At 40.8% G+C, this 19,254-nt stretch overlaps 2 protein-coding genes across 2 annotated transcripts; both read left to right on the top strand.

The window, feature by feature from the left end:
* Positions 1–4,491: 4,491 nt before the first annotated feature.
* On the top strand, positions 4,492–17,097 carry adra1ba (adrenoceptor alpha 1Ba). Its single transcript, XM_061752441.1, has 5 exons — positions 4,492–5,129; positions 8,225–8,476; positions 9,755–10,151; positions 14,510–14,631; positions 15,432–17,097. Exons 1-5 carry the CDS (start codon positions 4,827–4,829, stop codon positions 15,735–15,737), a joined length of 1,380 nt encoding a protein of 459 aa, XP_061608425.1. The 5' UTR covers positions 4,492–4,826; the 3' UTR covers positions 15,738–17,097.
* Positions 17,098–17,204: 107 nt separating this feature from the next.
* LOC133467516 (histone H1-like) lies at positions 17,205–18,530 on the top strand. Its single transcript, XM_061752458.1, has one exon. The coding sequence runs from the start codon at positions 17,890–17,892 to the stop codon at positions 18,520–18,522; it is 633 nt and encodes a 210-aa protein (XP_061608442.1). The 5' UTR covers positions 17,205–17,889; the 3' UTR covers positions 18,523–18,530.
* Positions 18,531–19,254: the final 724 nt, after the last annotated feature.

Raw genomic sequence — 19,254 nt, 5'->3', positions numbered from 1 at the left:
TTCTAAATCTGCTGTAGTCAAACATCAAAACAGCAATTAGATGGCTAAATAATTGTGTTAATTCCAGCGCGTTGAAACACTTGGATGACAGACACCTTGGTACCCACGGCAATGCTGTGGGTCGTGGGAACACGCCGCTTCCAAGTGGATCCGGATCTCCTCGACAAAAAATGCAGATCATCTTAAGTATTCATATTTTTGATTAATGAGATGATTCACATGCTTGTTCATCCGCCAAAAGCAGCTCCAATATACACTCTCCGGCCACAACATTAGGTACACCGGGGTATCTACTGTATCAACAAAAAACAAGAGCTGTATCCACAATGTTTTCCTTTAATAAGAGGTGGTAAAAGTACTAGTAATACTTATATTATTATTATTATATATTTGTAGACTTACAGGAGTAAAAGTAAAAAGTCGTCTGAAAAATGAAGACTCAAGTAGAAAAAATCTAGTTAAGTATCCTACAGACCCACCAGTAAAATATCTGCTACATAGAGAGACCATATAAAAACCTTTTTTTATCAATAGTTTTACCCCTCCAACATGCTTTAAACATATCTAAAAGCATTAAAACACACTTTTTAAAGTATTCCTTAGTGTCTTACGATGCCAAGAAAAGGGAGGCTTGTCGTATAACATCCCTTTAAGGAAATAAAAAGAAGAATATCTCACTTACACAGTTAGTTGAAGTTTACGGACACATAAAACAAAAGACAATGAAATATTGTAAATGTAAACATCCCAAATGTTCAACCAAATCATAACATTTCATCTAACGAGAGTCCTTAGCTTAATGCTAACATATAAGGCCATAGAGGGGCTAATGTACATTAGGGGTTACGGTCATTACAAAAAAAGTGCTACAGGACTTTAACATAACACACATACAAACAGAGCATACAACGACATTCACAGGCATGCATTCTCTTCTATTGTCATCTCTTTTTTTGTGCTCAAGGCGCACAACTCAAAATTTGGATTTGCCTGTAAATTGTAAAAACCCATTAAAACGATTGCTTAAAAATTCACGATATAGCGGGAGGCGGGAACAATAAACTGTGAAATAGCGGGGGTTCACTGTATTGTGAAATAAATACTATCCTTCCCTGACAGCATCAAACAAACACAATCATCAGTATCTTATGTTCCGATACAACTCTTGTGTTGGCTCTCATTAGAATGTGAAGGTGCACCTACAGTGAAGCAGGAGACAAGTGCCAAGGAATATATATGAATATCTTCAATTATGATGATGCAGATAGCTCTGTCATATAACTGCGACAGAATATTGAGCCGCATCCAAGATCGTTCAAGCGTTGGCAGGCGGAGAGCTGGCTTTTTGTGGCCCATGGCTGATTGAATAGGTAAACACACACACATATACACACACACACACACACACACACAGTAAGTTCTCTCAGTCTTCTGTGCATTTTGGTGTTTTATCAAAGAAGCGCCTCGAGCTTGTTCATGACACGTTTGAGAAATGAGCAGCGGGCTGCTATGAGTGGAGCACACTCTAGGATGGCATTAAACACCACCAGTGGGTGACAATTAGCCAACTGGCCATACAGTCACACTGGCTGAGGCTTCAGTACATCTCAACCTGCTGTGACTTCACTCCAAGAGATTAGGTGCCTGTGACCATTGTTGCATGCTCTGCTTGTATACGTTGCTGCTCAGAGTGTGTTAAATTAGCAGTTGTTTGAAGGCTTATAATTACCGTAACATCACTGTTCATTTCCATTCGCCCGTCTATGGCCTTTTTGCATTGTATGCTAGCGTGGACTTTCGTTGGACAAAATGATATGGTTTGGTTGAACATTTAAAGGATTCAAGGATCTTTAATTTTCATACCACATTTACACATGATATGGCACAAAATTTTATACCCAAGGTCCCAGATTAGCCCAATAAGTAGCAAGACTTGTGAAATATAAATAGAAGAAGAAAATAAGATAAAAAAGATAAAAATACTTATTTGCAGTTGTGAATGTGTGTTGTAATTATGGTGCGCAATGATTACTACTGGATACTTGCGTTGACAGAAATTGGGGTTTTCCTCAGATTTTGGATTGATTTTGGCATTGGATCCATTTAGACATTCAAATTGAATCATATTGCTTGCACTTTTATCCACAACTAAAATAGTGTCATCATTTTCATTTTCATAGGTTGGATCCTGGTCAGTAAACAAACTGGAATTAGGAAAAAAACAATTTCCTGCAATAGTCGTCTAAGTCCAACCATCTGTCAAATCTATCAATATTCCATGAGATGATACGTACAATTTACTTACACTAGCATACCTAAGAAAGAAACTGGGATTATAAAATAAATTTAGTGCAGTAGTGGTCGAAGTCCAAAGAGCTGTCAAATCTATCAATATTCCATGAAAAATGATACAGTACATACCATTTACACTAAAATACAAAAGAAAGAAACTGGGGTTAGAAAAGGTTAGAAAATGTGTCAAATCTATCAATATTTCATTAAAGATGATGAATAACTTTCACACTACTATGCAGATGCACTGCCACCCAAGCTGAATCACGACCTACTTTCTGAGTCTTCTATCAATCTCTGAACCTTTTGGAAATTGAAGTTGGTCCAGTGTTGCACTGATAGACCAGGAAAAGTGTTGAGTGCAATCATGAAACACCCCCATTCATCAAAATCGCAACTCAACCTCGATTTCGACCAGCATTCATTTTCTTTATTAATTCCTACCCTAAACTTAAAATGTGTTTTTTACCGAGTTAGCCCACTCTAGTTCTCAGTGGCTCAATTGTACAGCTTCCAAGGTTCCACTGCATTGTCACGATAACTGGATAAAGGTGAGTATTTTTGTGTTTAGAATGCAAAGACAGTGGAGCGTGGCGGCCTGATGCGGAAAACACTTTACAGTACGCTACGTTATCTGACAAACGATGACAGCAGCCTTGTTGTTAAGCTGCCTGAGCGGATGGATGGCTGCTGCAGCCAAAGCGGCTAAATCCGCCTCCTCCTCCACCTCCTCCTCCATCTCCTCCTCCTCTCTGTTATAATTTAACAGTGTTTGAATGCAGCTGCATTCTTCAGGGAAAAAAACAGCTCGTGAATGTCGCCGTGATGAAGGAATGCAGTGTCATGATGGCCACACGGTACACATATACACGTATACACATGTACTCGGCCAGGCTGCTCAGTCCAACAAGCAATGTGACCTGCTTTTGGGGTTGAGTGAGATTGTTTTACAATGTTTTTTCATTGCTTACTATGAACAGAATTCAATTTCTTTTTGGACTGCAAATCAGGAGCGGAAAATGTTAAAGGGTCACATTTAATTTAGAAAACAGACAGATGGGTCAGGTCATTCATAAATGAAAAAAAATATATATAACAATACAAAAAACAAAATATATATATATATAATTGATTAAAATATGTTAATTTTTCAAACATTTGTAATTGTTTTATTTCAAATAAACCAATGAAGCAATTGTTTAATTTGATAAATTAACACAACCTTATTTTTTAATGTATTTATCAATTTGTTTATATAACCAATAGCTGTTTTTCATTATATACAATCATTTAATTAACCATTTTTAATAAGTGACTTAAAACAATTCTGAATATCTACAAAATGTGTTTGTTACTGTTTGTTTTATTAGTTATGATAAATTAGTTAACCAATTGTTTAATTAGATAAATGAATAGAAAATAAATATTTTAATTATTTATCAATTCGTTTTTTTTCTTATTACTATTTTATTCTCAATTCATCAGTTATTTAATGAGATAAATAAAAAATCTTATACATCTACAAATGTATTTACTTGACTCTTTTTTCCTTTATTTTGAATAAATCAATGAACCAATTACTTGACAAATTAATAGAAAATAAATCATTTGTATGTATTTATCTTTTTTTGCTGTTTTTTCTCAATCATTTATTAAAAGATATACTGTACATTGATTAAAAAAATCTAATGTATATGCATACATTTATTTTCCAAATATTTTATGATTATATTACTTACAGTAAATAAATTAACAATCAATTAAAAAAATGAATTTTAATTAAACTATTATAAGGAAAAAAACGGCTAAATTAATGTAACAAATATAATAATGTAATGTAAAAGCTGCGAGGGATATTTAAAGAAGTGAGTGCTGCACCCGTTTTTTAATGCCATACTTTCATCTTTTGTTCTGTTTTTTTTTTTTTTAAAAGAACATAGCTTGGCTTTCAACTCTTTTCGTTACATCATCTCATATGGGAAATTTGAAATATGACCAAATCGGAGGTCTAACGACCACTGTTAAGGTGATTTGCAGTGCATAATGGATTTTTATGACTTGATTATGCGAGAATAGATGCATTGCACTGTTAAGCCAAAAGGGTTAATGATGCAAACGGAGCAGACATGCACAGTGCAGGTTGACTGGTTGCACTGTGGAGATGTCCACTTAAGTGAAGGATGCTTGCTGCAGGTTTTTTTCTCTCTCTCTCTCTTTCTCTCTCTTGTCCTATCTCCTCCTCTCGTCGGAACTTTCCCACATTAAAACACTTGGACCATAAAAGGACACAAGGCTCCGTGACCCGCCACTGAATCAGCACTTTGGTGCCGAGGTGGAGCTCGCGTAGCCCGGCCGCGAGAGTGACTGATTGCCCGCGGGGGGGGAGCAGACCGGAACATCCACCACCAGTCTCACTTTTTGGGGGCTATTACACCAAAACAACCGGATTCCTCAATTACTACGGAGCTTTAAACACAACTATATTTGATATTTGATTTTTTTTCCACCTTCCCTCCCTCAGTTTGTCTGGCACCATGAGTGTGTGGATGAACGACTCGTCCTTGGACCCGTTCACCGGCTCGCAGGCGCCTCCGCCGGACACCAACGCCACGGCGAACCGGACCAAGCACGACCCGCCGGACCTGAGCCGGGCGGTGCCGGTGGGCATGGTGCTGGCCTCGTTCATCGGCTTCGCCATCGTGGGCAACCTGCTGGTCATCTTGTCGGTGGTGTGCAACCGCCACCTGCGCACGCCCACCAACTACTTCATCATCAACCTGGCCATCGCCGACCTGCTGCTCAGCACCACGGTGCTGCCCGTGTCCGCCACGCTGGAGGTGTGTTATTATACGACCGTCTTTTACATAAAAAAAAACAAAAAAAAAAACAATTAAATCAAAAACAAGCCAGAGGTCTTATTCTTAAAAGCAATCTTTTATATTATTGTGAGCCACTGTAGCATTTTGAAATATAGGAAAATGTAAAAAAAAAAATTAAAATAAAAAAATGAAAAAGACTATACTTAAATAATGATTCCATTAAAATGTATTGCACATAAAATTACAAAGTTAACCTGAATAAATGTTTCAAAACAAAATTTAAACACAACTGAAATGTACTCAACAAACGTACTGTAGTGGATTTAAAAATAAGTTTAAGCCACTGTGACATTCATTATCTAGTAATGAAATACTGGGGGGGGGGATACTTAATGATTCAATTAAAATATATATCATATAAAGTTAAAAAAATGCACCTAAATAAATGTTTGAAAAGAAACACTTCTAAAAGATAGCATGTAAATGTGTTGTACTTAAGTTAAACACAACTGACCTGTACAGAACAAATGCACTGTACTGAATTGAAAAATAAAGTTCAAGCAAATACATAACACATTCTGAACAATTTGAACATTGAATTAAGTGATTTCCACTAACCACTCGGGTGAGCCTGCATGTAGTGCGTACCACTTGTGGCACTCGTACCACACTTTGAAAATCCCTGCCCAATAAAAAACATTTTGCACTTAATTTCATACAACAGAAGTTGGTTGTCTTTTCAAATAGTGGGAGAGAGAACCCTGCAAACATTGCTTGGACAGTGAAAAAAAACTAGAAAAATATATCTAAGCAAACAACAAAAGGAAAATAGTTTTTCTTTAAAACTTCCAAATTACTACATCCATCCATCCATCCATTTTCTGAGCCGCTTCTCCACACCGTGCCGCCTTACTACATCCAATTATTATGTTTTATCCATTCATCCATTTTCTGAGCCGCTTCTCCTCACTAGGGTCGCGGGCGTGCTGGAGCCTATCCCAGCTGTCATCGGGCAGGAGGCGGGGTACACCCTGAACTGGTTGCCAGCCAATCGCAGGGCACATAGGAAAAAACAACCATTCACACTCACAGTCATGCCTACGGGCAATTTAGAGTCTCCAATTCATGCATGTTTTTGGGATGTGGGAGGAAACCGGAGTACCCGGGGAAAACCCACGCAGGCACAGGGAGAACATGCAAACTCCACACAGGCGGGGCCGGGGATTGAACCCCGGTCCTCAGAACTGTGAGGCTGACGCTCTAACCAGTCGGCACCGTGCTGCCTTATTATGTTTTATTTATTTCAAATTTTTAGTTCAGAATGTTTCTGTAATTTTACCCCCCCCCCCCTTAAATTTCTACAGCAGCCTGTCTAAGGAGTAGCGCAACTAATTAGGCCTGATTTTAATTATTTTGTACTTTATTTATTACATTATTTATTTAAAAATATTATATCATTATTTTAGTTTTTATAATATTATATTTTGAAATCCCGATTTAAATTTTTTTTTTAATTTTAAAAATATTATTACTACAGCAAGCAGACTGTTGAGGCAGTCGGGCAGCTAATTGGGCCTGAATTTATTGCGCCCTCTTGTGGCCTATTGGAGCCGTTGTTGAGTCACTCTTTACAAGTTTGCTCTCAATTTTCGTCTTCAATGAACTAAAATACATGTTTTTGGAATGTGGAAGGGTGTGAGAGTACCCAGATAAATATCAAACAAGCATGGGAAGAACATACAAACTCCACACAGGAAGGCCCTAAGATTTCAACCTGTTGCCCTTACAGATAAAAATGTAGGATTCTTTTTGCAGTGTCTGGAAGGGAACTTCGGTGATCCTCCACGGCTGGGCCACAATATTTCCACACCCCCACACTCTTGCCTCTTAGTATGTCGCAGTGCAGTTGCAAACCACGGCCAACTGCAAACCACACTAACTGAAGCCGCCAGTAGCAATGAATAAGCCCATGCACTCCATTTTTGATGTCGTAGCCTCGTAATGATCATCACACTTTGATGCCATACGCCACCCAGATTACATGACGTAGGCGAAAAAAAAATCTTTGCAATTATAGAGTCAACCATCTGTCTAGGATACCTTCTTCATATTGGGGCTCATTTGGGCCGCTTTGCATGTAGGAGTCCGTCGAGCCTAGGAATTCAACCAAAATGGCTACTTTAAAACAAAATGGTTGACTTTCTGTTCAATATCAAGCGTGTCTCCTTGAGACTTTTGCATGTGTCCTGTTATGATTGATATGTTCACCCAATTTTGTTTTAGTCAGTGAAACTGCTGTCAAGGTCTTATTTTTTTATTTTTATTTTTTTTAACTTTCCAGGGGCACTATTGAGTGATTTTGGGAGGGTTGTTTGGGACCCCTAAAATGCATGATTTTTCACCAGGATACATATGTTTACAAAAATTGGCTGGTTTTTGGGGAATGTTCAGCCCCCTGTACGGGTATTAGCCGAACCACATAACTTTGCCTGACGTAAATCCGCTAGATTAATGCTAACACACAATGTTAAAAACCATAGACGGGCTACGAAACTAGCATCAATGTTGCAGTACGTCTAAACCTTTAAATAACTTATTTTAACACAAGCGGTAGTCACACTTGCAGAAAGACAATATAACAATACTTCCAGGCATATATTCTTTATAGTATGCGATAAACAACTTTGCAGCTTTGTTGCAACAGTCGTCTTATATGTTTCATCATCAAATGTACTTGTAGTATGTCTGTATGTATGATGCTGCCCCCTAGTGGACAAGACATGCACACTGACATAATATGGCCATTGAATTAATGCATGAAATAATGATGCACAAACTGTTTTAATGCTTTACATTTTACTTGATTGTTGTTACTACAAGTTTTTGTAATGTAAAATAATATATAGTGCTGTTATTAACAAACATTACAAAACATTTTGTTGGTGTTTTTTGGGCAACTGGAAGGTATCAATGCCATTTCCATTAATTTCAACGGGGAAAAGATGACTTGACATACGAGTGTTTTGAGATACAAGTGTGATCACAGAATGAATTAAACTTGTCAATGTACCGCTGCAATAGTTAAAAAACTTTCCACCGTCCTATGTATGCAGATTCTGGACTACTGGGTGTTCGGCCGCATCTTCTGCGACATTTGGGCCGCGGTGGACGTCCTGTGCTGCACGGCGTCCATCATGTCGCTGTGCGTCATTTCCATTGACCGCTACATCGGCGTCCGTTACCCACTGCAGTACCCGGTCATTGTGACGGAGAAGCGCGCACTGCTCGCCATGCTGGGCGTCTGGATCCTGGCCATTGTCATCTCCATCGGACCGCTGCTCGGATGGAAGCAGCCGCCGTCGCAGGTGAGTATATCCCTCCCAAACACAACTCTTGTGAGTTTTTCACAATACGAGCCGTTGTTCGGCTGATGTTCTTAATTTGACCTGTGAGTATGTTTTTTTTTTTGACTATGAGCGGTGTAGTTTATTTCGTTCGGTGGCCATGCTCGTAACGCAAAACGCTCATATGGAAATGTCATGAATGTGTTCCAGCCCCACATTATCCTGCAGCTGGTGTGCACGGCTTGGCCACCAGGGGGCAGTATAATACAGACATGCACACACAAACAAAAGAAGAGTTGTACAACTAAGTTACTCAACGAGCTGCAGTAATATTTGTCATTTTTCACAAAGGAAAAAAATTGATATCTGTGAGTATTGTTATACTGTCTGTCTAGATGTATTGCACCAAAATGGTTATGACACCATAACATACTATCTATCATCCTTGTCGTCTATGGTGTTTTGCACGGTGACAGTCAACTTCACCTGGGAGTGGCAATAAACAGCTTGAAGCCTCTTTTTTGAAGCAATGTTCGCTATCTGCCAAACTGCTGCTTGTTGTGAAGTGAGTCGATTCGAGTGCAGAGCCGCCATACAGTGCGCAGATTTTACATTTTTGCTTCAGAGGCAAAGTAAAGAGTCGGCTAAGCAACAGCTAATATCTCGAAACGGGTCACTTGTAAGTCAAGGTACCATTGTAGAAAAAAAGGTGGTACTGAGACCGTATAACAAATTCATTTTTTGAGGTTGTTTTCTAACCTGCAAAGCAAAAAACAATACTGATTCATGAATGTCTGTACAAGCTGAATGGGTAGTAAAATCGAATAGGGTCTGAGGGTTAACCATTGTGAAATTCAGCACAATAATGTGCAGTTGTAATCCTTTGGTAAACACTTTTTAATAGGTTCAATAATTTTAATCGAGGTGGAGTTCAGATGATAAAGCTCATTTTTAACACACAAAAAAAGATGACTTGAAACAAAGAAGTATTTTACCATACAATACTCACAGAAAGATGAGGATATTGGGCTTTCTGGTGAAATTTCTGGATGAACCTAAATTCCACTTTAACTTCTTTATAGATTAATTTAAATTTGAGCCTTTGAACTTTGTTTTTAAGACCAACTGTTCCATGTTACAGTACAACTTCTCTAACAAGGAGCTGAACAACAAAATTCACAACAGGTTTTTTTTTTGTTTGTTTTTTTGTTTTTTTAAAATCCATGAATGAACCAAGGCATTCCGGACACAACTATTTGTACACAGCATTGAGTCTAACCTTCTCAATCCCTCCCGCAGGATGACATGGAGTGCGTGATCACACAGGAGCCGTTCTACGCCCTCTTCTCGTCGCTGGGCTCCTTCTACATCCCGCTGGCCGTCATCCTCGCCATGTACTGTCGCGTCTACGTGGTGGCAAAGCGCACCACCAAGAACCTGGAGGCAGGCGTGATGAAGGAGCGGCAGCAGGACTCCAACGAGCTCACCCTCAGGATCCACTGCCGGAACCAGCAGATCCAGGACCTGTGCGCCACCTCCAAGACCGGAGGCGGCGGGGCGACCTCGGCCGGACGCAGCACGTTGACCGTCAAACTGCTCAAGTTCTCCAGGGAGAAGAAAGCAGCCAAGACGCTGGGCGTGGTGGTGGGCATGTTCATCCTGTGCTGGTTGCCCTTCTTCCTGGCTCTTCCGATCAGTACGTACCTCTCATCTTCAATACTGACCATCCCAATGTTAAACAGTGAAGCCCTGTTAATAGTGAAAAAATGCAGGGAATTGAAGCCTTCCGAAAATGGTTTGAAATTAACTATAGATACCACTAGATAGCTGCAAAGGACTACTTTTGTCTAAATGAAGCTCCTCAAGGCACTTCATATTGTTTCCCTGGCATCAAGATGCCACCCTATGCCACTAGAGCAATACCGGCATTGCATTGTGACTTTTTCAGTAAATAACAGATTACAGGTTAAAAATTAAATCTGCGAATAGGCGCATTCGAGAATGCCAAACCGTGAATATGCGGTAATTCACTCTAATAATGTAGTTTTTTTTATTAGGTTTTAATTAGTTTTTAGTAGTTTTTATTTTCGGAAAATGCTTAGTTTTAGTTTAGATTTTATTAGTTTTAGTGTTACATTTTTGTAATATTGGGTATTTGTCAGGTGCGAGATAAAAAAAGATCACTTACATACTGTCTAATAAAAACTCACCAAAAGAGTTAAGAAACCAAAAACCTTCAGTGCCAAAATAAGCAATTCTTAAAGCATATGATATAAATAGGTTATTAGAAAAACAAAGGACATTTTTGCTATAATATAGTTCATTTAAATTAGTTTCAGGAACAGTCAATGCAGTTTCAGTTGTTATCATGTTATTTTAAACTCTCGTTTTCAATTTTTATTTTATTTGAGAATGTTTTTTCAGTTCTTTGTTATTTCGTTCATTTTCGTTAACTCTATTATACTGTAACCCTGGTCCATCAATCTGATAAATTGTTGGAGTTACACACCACGCAATGCAATTTGATGGGCCGAGCGGAAACAAAACACCAGCTAAATAGTAGCGATGTTATTTCTTCGATCATATTTTGGTCCTAAATGCAAACAACAACTATAATAACTCTAGAAATGTCCCTCACACTCGGATGATGTGCTGAAATGACACTCCAACAGTTTATGACAAAATACATTATCATACTGTATGTCATATTCATATTTATTCAACGCTCGGACGCTTAAAATTGGTTTATAGCTGCGCTCTGACCTCTGCAGCGGTTTAAGTGCTGAGTCGGTCTGCTGGTGCCTCGTTTCTGCTGAGTCGTGAACTGCACTTCAGGCCCAATAAAATTGCACTCTGGATTTAAAAAAAAAAAAAAAAAAAAAAAAAAAAAGACAAAAAAGTTTCCACTATCAAGAAAAAAACTGTCATTTTAATTTATAGCAGCATTAACAAAGCATCTTTGGCATGGCTGTTTTTACGACTTGAAGTCAACTGGAGTTTCAGGCAGATCTCTGTGATGCTAATTTTGAGATGCAGTAAACATCCATCGATCCATTTCCTGAGCCGCTTCTCCTCACTAGGGTCGCGAGAGTGGTGGAGCCTATCCCAGCTATCATAGTGCAGGAGGCGGGGTACACCCTGAACTGGTTGCCAGCCAATCGCAGGGCACATGCAAACAAACAACCATTCACACCTACGGGCAATTTAAAGTCTCCAATTCATGCATATTTTTGGGATGAGGGAGGAAACCGGAGTGCCCGGAGAAATCCTACGCAGGCATACCCTAAATATCCATCCATCCATCCATTTTCTGAGCCGCTTCTCCTCACTAGGGTCGCGGGCATGCTGGAGGCTATCCCAGCTGTCATCGGGCAGGAGGCAGGGTACACCCTGAACTGGTTGCCAGCCAATCGCAGGGCACATAGAAACAAACAACCATTCGCACTCACATTCACACCTACGGGCAATTTAGAGTCCCCAATTAATGCATGTTTTTGGGATGTGGGAGGAAACCGGAGTGCCCGGAGAAAACCCACGCAGGCACGGGGAGAACATGCAAACTCCACACAGGCGGGGACGGGGATTGAACCCCGCACCTCAGAACTGTGAGGCTGACGCTCTAACCAGTCGCCCACCGTGCCGCCTACCCTAAATATATCCAAATAAATGTTTACTACTAAATGTTTCCGACTAGTTAGAGCGTCAGCCTCACAGTTCTGAGGAGCGGGGTTCAATCTCTGGCCCAGCCTGTGTGGAGTTTGCATGTTCTCCCCGTGCCTGCGTGGGTTTACTCCGGGCACTCCGGTTTCTGCCCACATCCCAAAAACATGCGTGGTAGGTTAATTGACAACTCTAAATTGCCCATAGGTGTGAATGTGGGTGCGAATGGTTGTTTGTTTCTATGTGCCCTGCGATTGGCTGGCAACCAGTTCAGGGTGTACCCCGCCTCCTGCCCGATGACAGCTGGGATAGGCTCCAGCACGCCCGCGACCCTAGTGAGGAGAAGCGGCTCAGAAAATGGATGATTATCTAGGGCAGGCAGAATAGTGTGTAGTGGTTACCACGTCTGCCTCACAGTCCAGAGGTTCTGCGATCGAAGCTCGGCCTCCCTGTGTAGAATTTGTATGCTCCCGAGTGCTTGTGTGGCTTTTCTCTGGGCACACCCTCCCACATAAAAAAAAAACCATACTTGTTAGGTTCACTGAAGATGCTCAACTGATCATGGGTGTGAATACTCATTTGTCTATATGGGTATCCCGCTTCTCTCACCAAAATTTTGCTAGAATATGCTCCAGCTCAGCCATTATCCTAATGAGGACAAGTGGTACACAAAATGGATGGACATATAATATATTTAAGGGCACTGTTAACATTGTACAGTACATTTCCAAATAGCCCTTTGTGTAGAGTGGTCACAGACAGTGTTTACATGGAAGATAAGGCTGGAACCCCAAACTGAAGCGAAAATAGAACTTCCTGTGTGAGAGGAAAGAAATGGCCAAACTTGGGTTAGTATGACAGTGATGCATCATGGGAAGATGATGCCACAACACTTGTTATGGTGGCGGACAGCTGGTTTTCGCACCGGCGATCGTCATATATAGTCACAGATAGCAGGCGGAGCTACAGGATGGCCTTACAAGTCCATTTTGGAGGAGAATTCATCTCACAGGAGATCTGTTATCTAGGAAAAATAAAATGGCGATCCGCGGCAAATCCCGGCCGATCCTTGGAAATCCCACGAGAGCCTCTGACATGAGGAGGACCTGCCTCACGTGGGGGTCATGAAGAGATTTAGACCTGACTATTAACATCCAAACTGGATGAAGCTGAGAAGCTCCTCAGGGATGATGATGATGATGATGATGATGATGATGATGATGATGATGATGATGATGATGATGATGATGGCAAATGCTGCCCCTTGGTGGCGAGCACTCTTTCTTGCAGCACTTTCCAGTTTTCCATGCTTCTCAAGGTACCGGTACTGGAACACATTGCGTTGCATAGCATATGGCAGCTAGCCAGTTGGCTAACATTATAGTCTACATCTTCCCTCAGTGCTCCTTCTTGTTTAACAGATGGACTCAAATGTGACATCAATCTCAGGGGATCCAAATAGATCCAAATATTTTATTCACAAAAATCAGCTTAATACCAACTCCGGCTGAGAGTCCTATCAAGACAACCAACCGAAATGGGATCTGTTGGGGAAAAAAATAAATACAAAAACTTGTTCTGTTAAAGAATACCTGAACCAAATTACTTGAAGACAACGTTGTTGGCGCAGTCCATTATATTTGCAAAAAGGACAGACAATTTCACATGGAGACACAGAGCATCTCGAAGGTCTAGCCAAAAGGGGCTATCGAAGTTGGATTTTTATACCTTCCTACATGCAAATGATCCGATCAATATACAACCTAGCTTTTTTGGAACGTGTTGCAGCCATAAAATTCTAAGTTAATGATTATTTGCTAAAAACAATCAACTTTATCAGTTTGAACATTAAATATCTTGTCTTTGTAGTGTATTCAATTAAATATAGGTTGAACATGATTGATATGCAAATTATTGTATTCTGTTTTTATTTATGTTTAACACAACGTCTCAACTTCATTGGAATTGGGGTTGTACTTACTAAATACAGACAGGCGGTCAAAGAAATAAATAACAGGGCAGTCTCAAAGCCGGGTTGAGGGGTTCCTTTCTCTTGTGAGAATGCATGCAGTCCGCTTCGCACCGGGACCTTTCGCAGTCGTTCTTGAGCAGACGGACTGTAATCACTTCCTGTGTGACATTGCAGAACAAAATAAAAAAGTGCACTGTAGAAATCTTACCAAGCCAAAGGGGAAAAAAATCTGTATGTGGTGAGCTAACTAGTGTAAGAAGCTAATGTAGCAGTTGAAATCTTTACTCACTCTTAAACTTGCTGAGCTTTAAGGTACTCAACCTTTAATGTACCACCCAAAGTCCAGAGAAGGCGGCATTTACCGGAATGTTATTTCATGTTCATATAACACCTCTCCATAACTTGATTCATGTTTGTTTTAGGCTCTTTTAACAGAAACCTGCGCCCTCCCGAAACCTTCTTTAGGGTCATTTTCTGGCTGGGCTACTTCAACAGCTGCCTGAACCCCATCATCTATCCCTGCTACAGCCGCGAGTTTAAGCAGGTATGAAGCCAATTTGGGTGTTTTTTTTTCTTTTCTGTGCACCAAATTATCCATCTACTGGTCTGAAAACTAATGATTGGGCATCCCTTTTGTAGAAAACTATCAATATGGACATACTGTATGATGCCTTGAAATTGGAATGACCCGACTTACGAGTTATTTGAGATATGAGCCGTCTTCCCGATGATTTTTTTGATTTGACTTGTGAACGCAAACTTAAGATACGAGTGGTGTACGGTGGCGGCAAACTGAAATTAACTCACTTTACATTAAGCAGCAGTTTGGCAGATAGTGAACAATTAAAAAAAATAATAATAAAGAAGCTTCAAGCTGTTTAATGCCACCCCCTGTTGAAGTTTACTGTGAAACTAAACATAAAACAAAGAATCAATAAGTCTATTTTAAACAACCACGTAGCCTCCGCTGCGAAAACATAATGGGAAATTCCAGCGACACGGGCTAATGAATAGTGTATATGTGGCGGTGCTTTAACCCCTTTGAGCAATAGATATTTAAACATAAATAGTGAAGCAACAGAAGTACACAGAAAATATAACAATAGTCACAGGAATATATTCTTTATCCTATGCGAAGAATGAATGATTAAGCTTTTTTATGGTCTCACTATAAAAATTGCAGATTTTCATCTATTGAGGGTCGGTCTGAAATCCATATCTCCCGCGATAAAAGGATGTTTACTGTATTTGATGCTGGTGTATTGACCAATAGTACTGTTCATTGTGTTACTAGTAGTCCTTCAACTTAAACATAGATACAGACATCCTCCTCCGTGCCTGCAGGCCTTCATCCGGATCCTCCGCTGCCGTTGGAAGCGGAAGCGCCAGGGCTGGCAGGCGTACTACAACTACCGCTGCCAGCAGGGCTCCAACAACTCGTCCTACCTGAACGGCAGCCAACAGACGCTGTCCTCCATCGGCCACAGCCCCCGATGCGTCGCCCCCAAGGCCCACCCGCCGCCTTGGTCGTCCTCTTCCAACAACCGTAACCTCCTCCCGGGATCGGATGCACGAGGACGGCAGCTCGGCCCGGCGTCACCGCTCGCCAAGGAAGCTGGCGGGCGAGACAGGGGTGTGAAAAAGCCGTAAAATACAGAGAATGCACAGTTCAGTATTAGTATTCAGACTCAGATGGATAGACCTGTAGCCACTGTGGATGTTAAACACCTACACAGAGGGAAAAAAAACTGTTTACATCCTTGGACATCACATTGGCTGCTTTGAAACTGTTTCGATTGACCTTCCATCGCACAAGTGTAGTGTATTTTGTTGTGACCATATTTATTAACAGGCAGGCGGTGGAGTGGTCGCCCTGCAAACCTGAAGGCCGTGGGTTCGATCACCAGTCAACGTTTTCTTCTGTGCCTCTGTCAATGATTGGGTGAATGGTTTAAAAGGCAGCATGGTGCCTAGTGGTTACAGCATCTGCCTCGCAATTACGAGTTTGACTCTGGCCTTCCCGTGTGGAGTTGGCTTGAGTCGTTGGCTTTTTTTTTTTTTTTGCCTAAGCGTGGCCCGGAATTGACTGGCGACCAGTCCAGGATGTACCCTGCTTCTCTCACCAAAAGTCAGCTAGTACAAGTACCAACTCACCCCTTATGAGAACAAGTGTTATAGACAGGTATGGAAGAGTGGATTTTACATTGTAAAAGCATCTACCTTGGAGGGTAGGAGGTGAAGCACATTTGCCATTTATTACACTTCCTGTTTTATGGACGCCCTTGAGTATTAAACAAAAAGATTGATGAAAAAAAAAATGATCGCCATGAAACACTGTACAGCCAGTTTTCTGCTGACCTCCTTGGCTTATCTCCCACAGTCCAAAAACTATTGTTTTTTTTCTTAAAGAGCACTGTGATTGACTGGTGATCTGCGCCGAGGTGACCTCGCCCCAGCTGCACATGGCATAAGTGAAGTGAATAATAGCTGGATGAGCCACTCAAAGTATTATTGAAATATACAGGGGAAGGCGGGTTGCGATATGGACTAAAAGCTCACGCTTGCATAAAAACTATTTTTTTCTGAAGAGCAAGCCACTGGATCTCTGATGACAACATAGAGACACGTATACTATATAGTTTGGGTTGTCTTAAAACTGTGAAACAGATTTCATTTATCAGTTTTTCTTCTTGTATATGAAATCACTTATATTTTAATCACTTGAATGTCGGTTTTCTTCCTTGCCCGTTTTCCTTCATACACATTAAAACTGTCCACTTTCATTTTCCAATGTGCTGCGCGCAAAAATCAGTTCATTTGCAAAAATAACGACATACACATTTCAGTTATGCCATTGGATCTGATTTAAACTGGTAGTATAGAAGCAAAACTCATTTTCCCTGGAAGACATTGTTAATCTTTTGAATCAATATTTTTGCAGTGGTTGTGAAACATAGTCTATATTTGTCCTCCTGTCATATTTAATAAAGTCATTGACGCTTGCAACGCTTGTTAGACCATGATTATTTTTTTTATTAATATTATGTGATTCGAAATAAACAGTACATAAAATCAATTGACCTAAGGTGCTAAATCAAAATAACAAAAGCACATTGCAGTAAAGAGGAATTCGACGTTATTGTAGCTTTAGCGTTGGTGAATTGTGCTCCTGAAAAGAAAGCAGATGATCATTACAAGATTAGATTGTAAATAAATGATTCCAACATGTATTCCGATGAACAATATTTTACAAGTATTCTTAAATGCACCTCTGGTAACCGACCAGGATCACCCCGAGAAACGCTGTGTTTGCTCCCGTCCCAATTTTTGCCGTTTAACGACAAAATCAAGCAGTTATTAACGTGGATTTGATTTTAATCCTCGCTCGGATGTCCCTTCTTTTGTGCGAAGTTGTATAGCGACGATCGCGACAAACTTTTACACGTTTTGAGGACAAAATGGGACGAAAAGAGGCCGCGGACGTCGCCAAATGACGGACTACCGGAGAGGTTTCAAAGCTCTAGTATTAAAAACAGCTTGTCTTCGCCAAAAAATATAAACTGAATAAAGGTAAGAGGGTTATGTCTCCTCTGGTGTAAAAAGTGTGGTGGGAGATGTTTATTTACGGCGTAGTTAGGGGCTAAAAAGTGGAAGAGAAAACACAAAAAGTGCGTCCACATTTCTCCCGGATAGCAGAGCGGAGGCTGGGTTGAGTCTCTACGGTTCTCATGTGCCTTATAAGTCCCGCCTCCTGCTCGCCTGCTGACAACTTGTCTGGTAAGAGACAAAGCAAATATCAGAAATGGCAGAGACAGCACCAGCCGCTGTTGGACCGTCCAAGTCCCCGGGAAAAGCAAAGAAGAAGCCGGCGAGCAAAGCTCAGAGGAGCGATGGGCCAAGCATCCCCAAGATGATCCTCGAGGTGATGGCTGAGTCCAAGGACCGAAAAGGCACCTCGGCGGCCGCGCTCAAGAAGGCTCTGGGGGTTAAAGGCTTGGACGTGGCCAAGTGCAACAAACGTATCAACACCGCCCTCGTTCGAGTGGTGGAAAAAGGAGCTCTGGTACAAACAAAGGGATCCGGCGCTTCTGGTTCCTTCAAACTGGCTAAGAAGGAAGCGGCTGCCAAGCCCAAGGCAGACAAGAAGAAGAAGACATCCGCCGGCCAGAAGCCTGCCAAGAAAGTCATAAAGCCTAAAAAGGCTGGAGCAGCAGCGTCACCCGCCAAGAAAAAGAACCCTAAGAATTTTAAGAGGGCTGCGAACAAGTCTACTCCGAAGAAGTCCAAACCAGCAAGCAGTCCCAGCAAGACCGCAGCAAAAGCAAAACCAAAAGCTAAACCTGCCAAGATAGTGGCTAAGAAGACGAATAAAACTACCAATACGACCAAGGCAAAAGTGACCAAGAAGCCAGCGCCCAAGAAGACAAAGAAGTGAGCCAGTGGACTTTTACAAACCCTCAACCAACCAAAGGCTCTTTTAAGAGCCAATACTTACACTCAAGAGTAATTCCTTAGTTCTTTATCTTATTACTATTATGGTAAAAATATGGTTGCAAATACAGATGTGGTTCTCACTTGCAGCAGTTGCTGTTGTCGATATCTGTTAAATGGAATTCTGGCGAGTCAGAATGAAATTGTAGATCTCAAACAGGAGATGCAGATAGTGGATATTGGCAGCTGAATAGTGGATATCTGTAATTACGAACCCCATACACATGAAGGGCAAAAAGTGAAGTCACGTGTCCTAGGAGAAATTAAGTCGCAGATGTCTAATTCAGTTTTGACTGGACAAAAAACTCAATTATTTCGATTTGTCAGCTCGACTACAATTACATCACAGAGATTGTGAATGTGAATTTCAACGATTCAAAATATAAGTAGAACGAGTCAGATAGGAGTTGATATCTATCATGTTAATTCGTGAGTGTCAAGCCTACCGTTTAAATGTTAAGGAGGTAATCAAACACTCGCATTTCTTTAAAAACGTCACAATTAGCACACGTACACTAACTTCTACTCCTAACGTTATTACCCACTTAAGAAACATGCTTATTAATACATTTAGATTCAAGTTTGCATGAACGCTTCAATTTCCCTCTCACGCCCCAAAGACCCACTTGTGAGAAAAACAGCGGCCGTTTGAACGGCTGCGTTTTCCCGCCCACGC

The sequence above is a fragment of the Phyllopteryx taeniolatus genome, chromosome 17 (genome assembly GCF_024500385.1).
Source record: "Phyllopteryx taeniolatus isolate TA_2022b chromosome 17, UOR_Ptae_1.2, whole genome shotgun sequence".
Taxonomy (NCBI): domain Eukaryota; kingdom Metazoa; phylum Chordata; class Actinopteri; order Syngnathiformes; family Syngnathidae; genus Phyllopteryx; species Phyllopteryx taeniolatus.
Note: the sequence above shows the minus strand (reverse complement) of the source record. Positions and strands in the feature narration are given on the sequence as shown.

Excerpts from the sequence above, each read along its gene's own strand:
- adra1ba (XM_061752441.1), top strand. The coding sequence starts at position 4,827 with ATGAGTGTGTGGATGAACGACTCGTCCTTGGACCCGTTCACCGGCTCG. Across the intron at positions 8,477-9,754 it reads GGAAGCAGCCGCCGTCGCAG|GATGACATGGAGTGCGTGAT; the intron begins GTGAGTATATCC and ends TCCCTCCCGCAG. Across the intron at positions 14,632-15,431 it reads ACAGCCGCGAGTTTAAGCAG|GCCTTCATCCGGATCCTCCG; the intron begins GTATGAAGCCAA and ends CCGTGCCTGCAG.
- LOC133467516 (XM_061752458.1), top strand. The coding sequence starts at position 17,890 with ATGGCAGAGACAGCACCAGCCGCTGTTGGACCGTCCAAGTCCCCGGGA.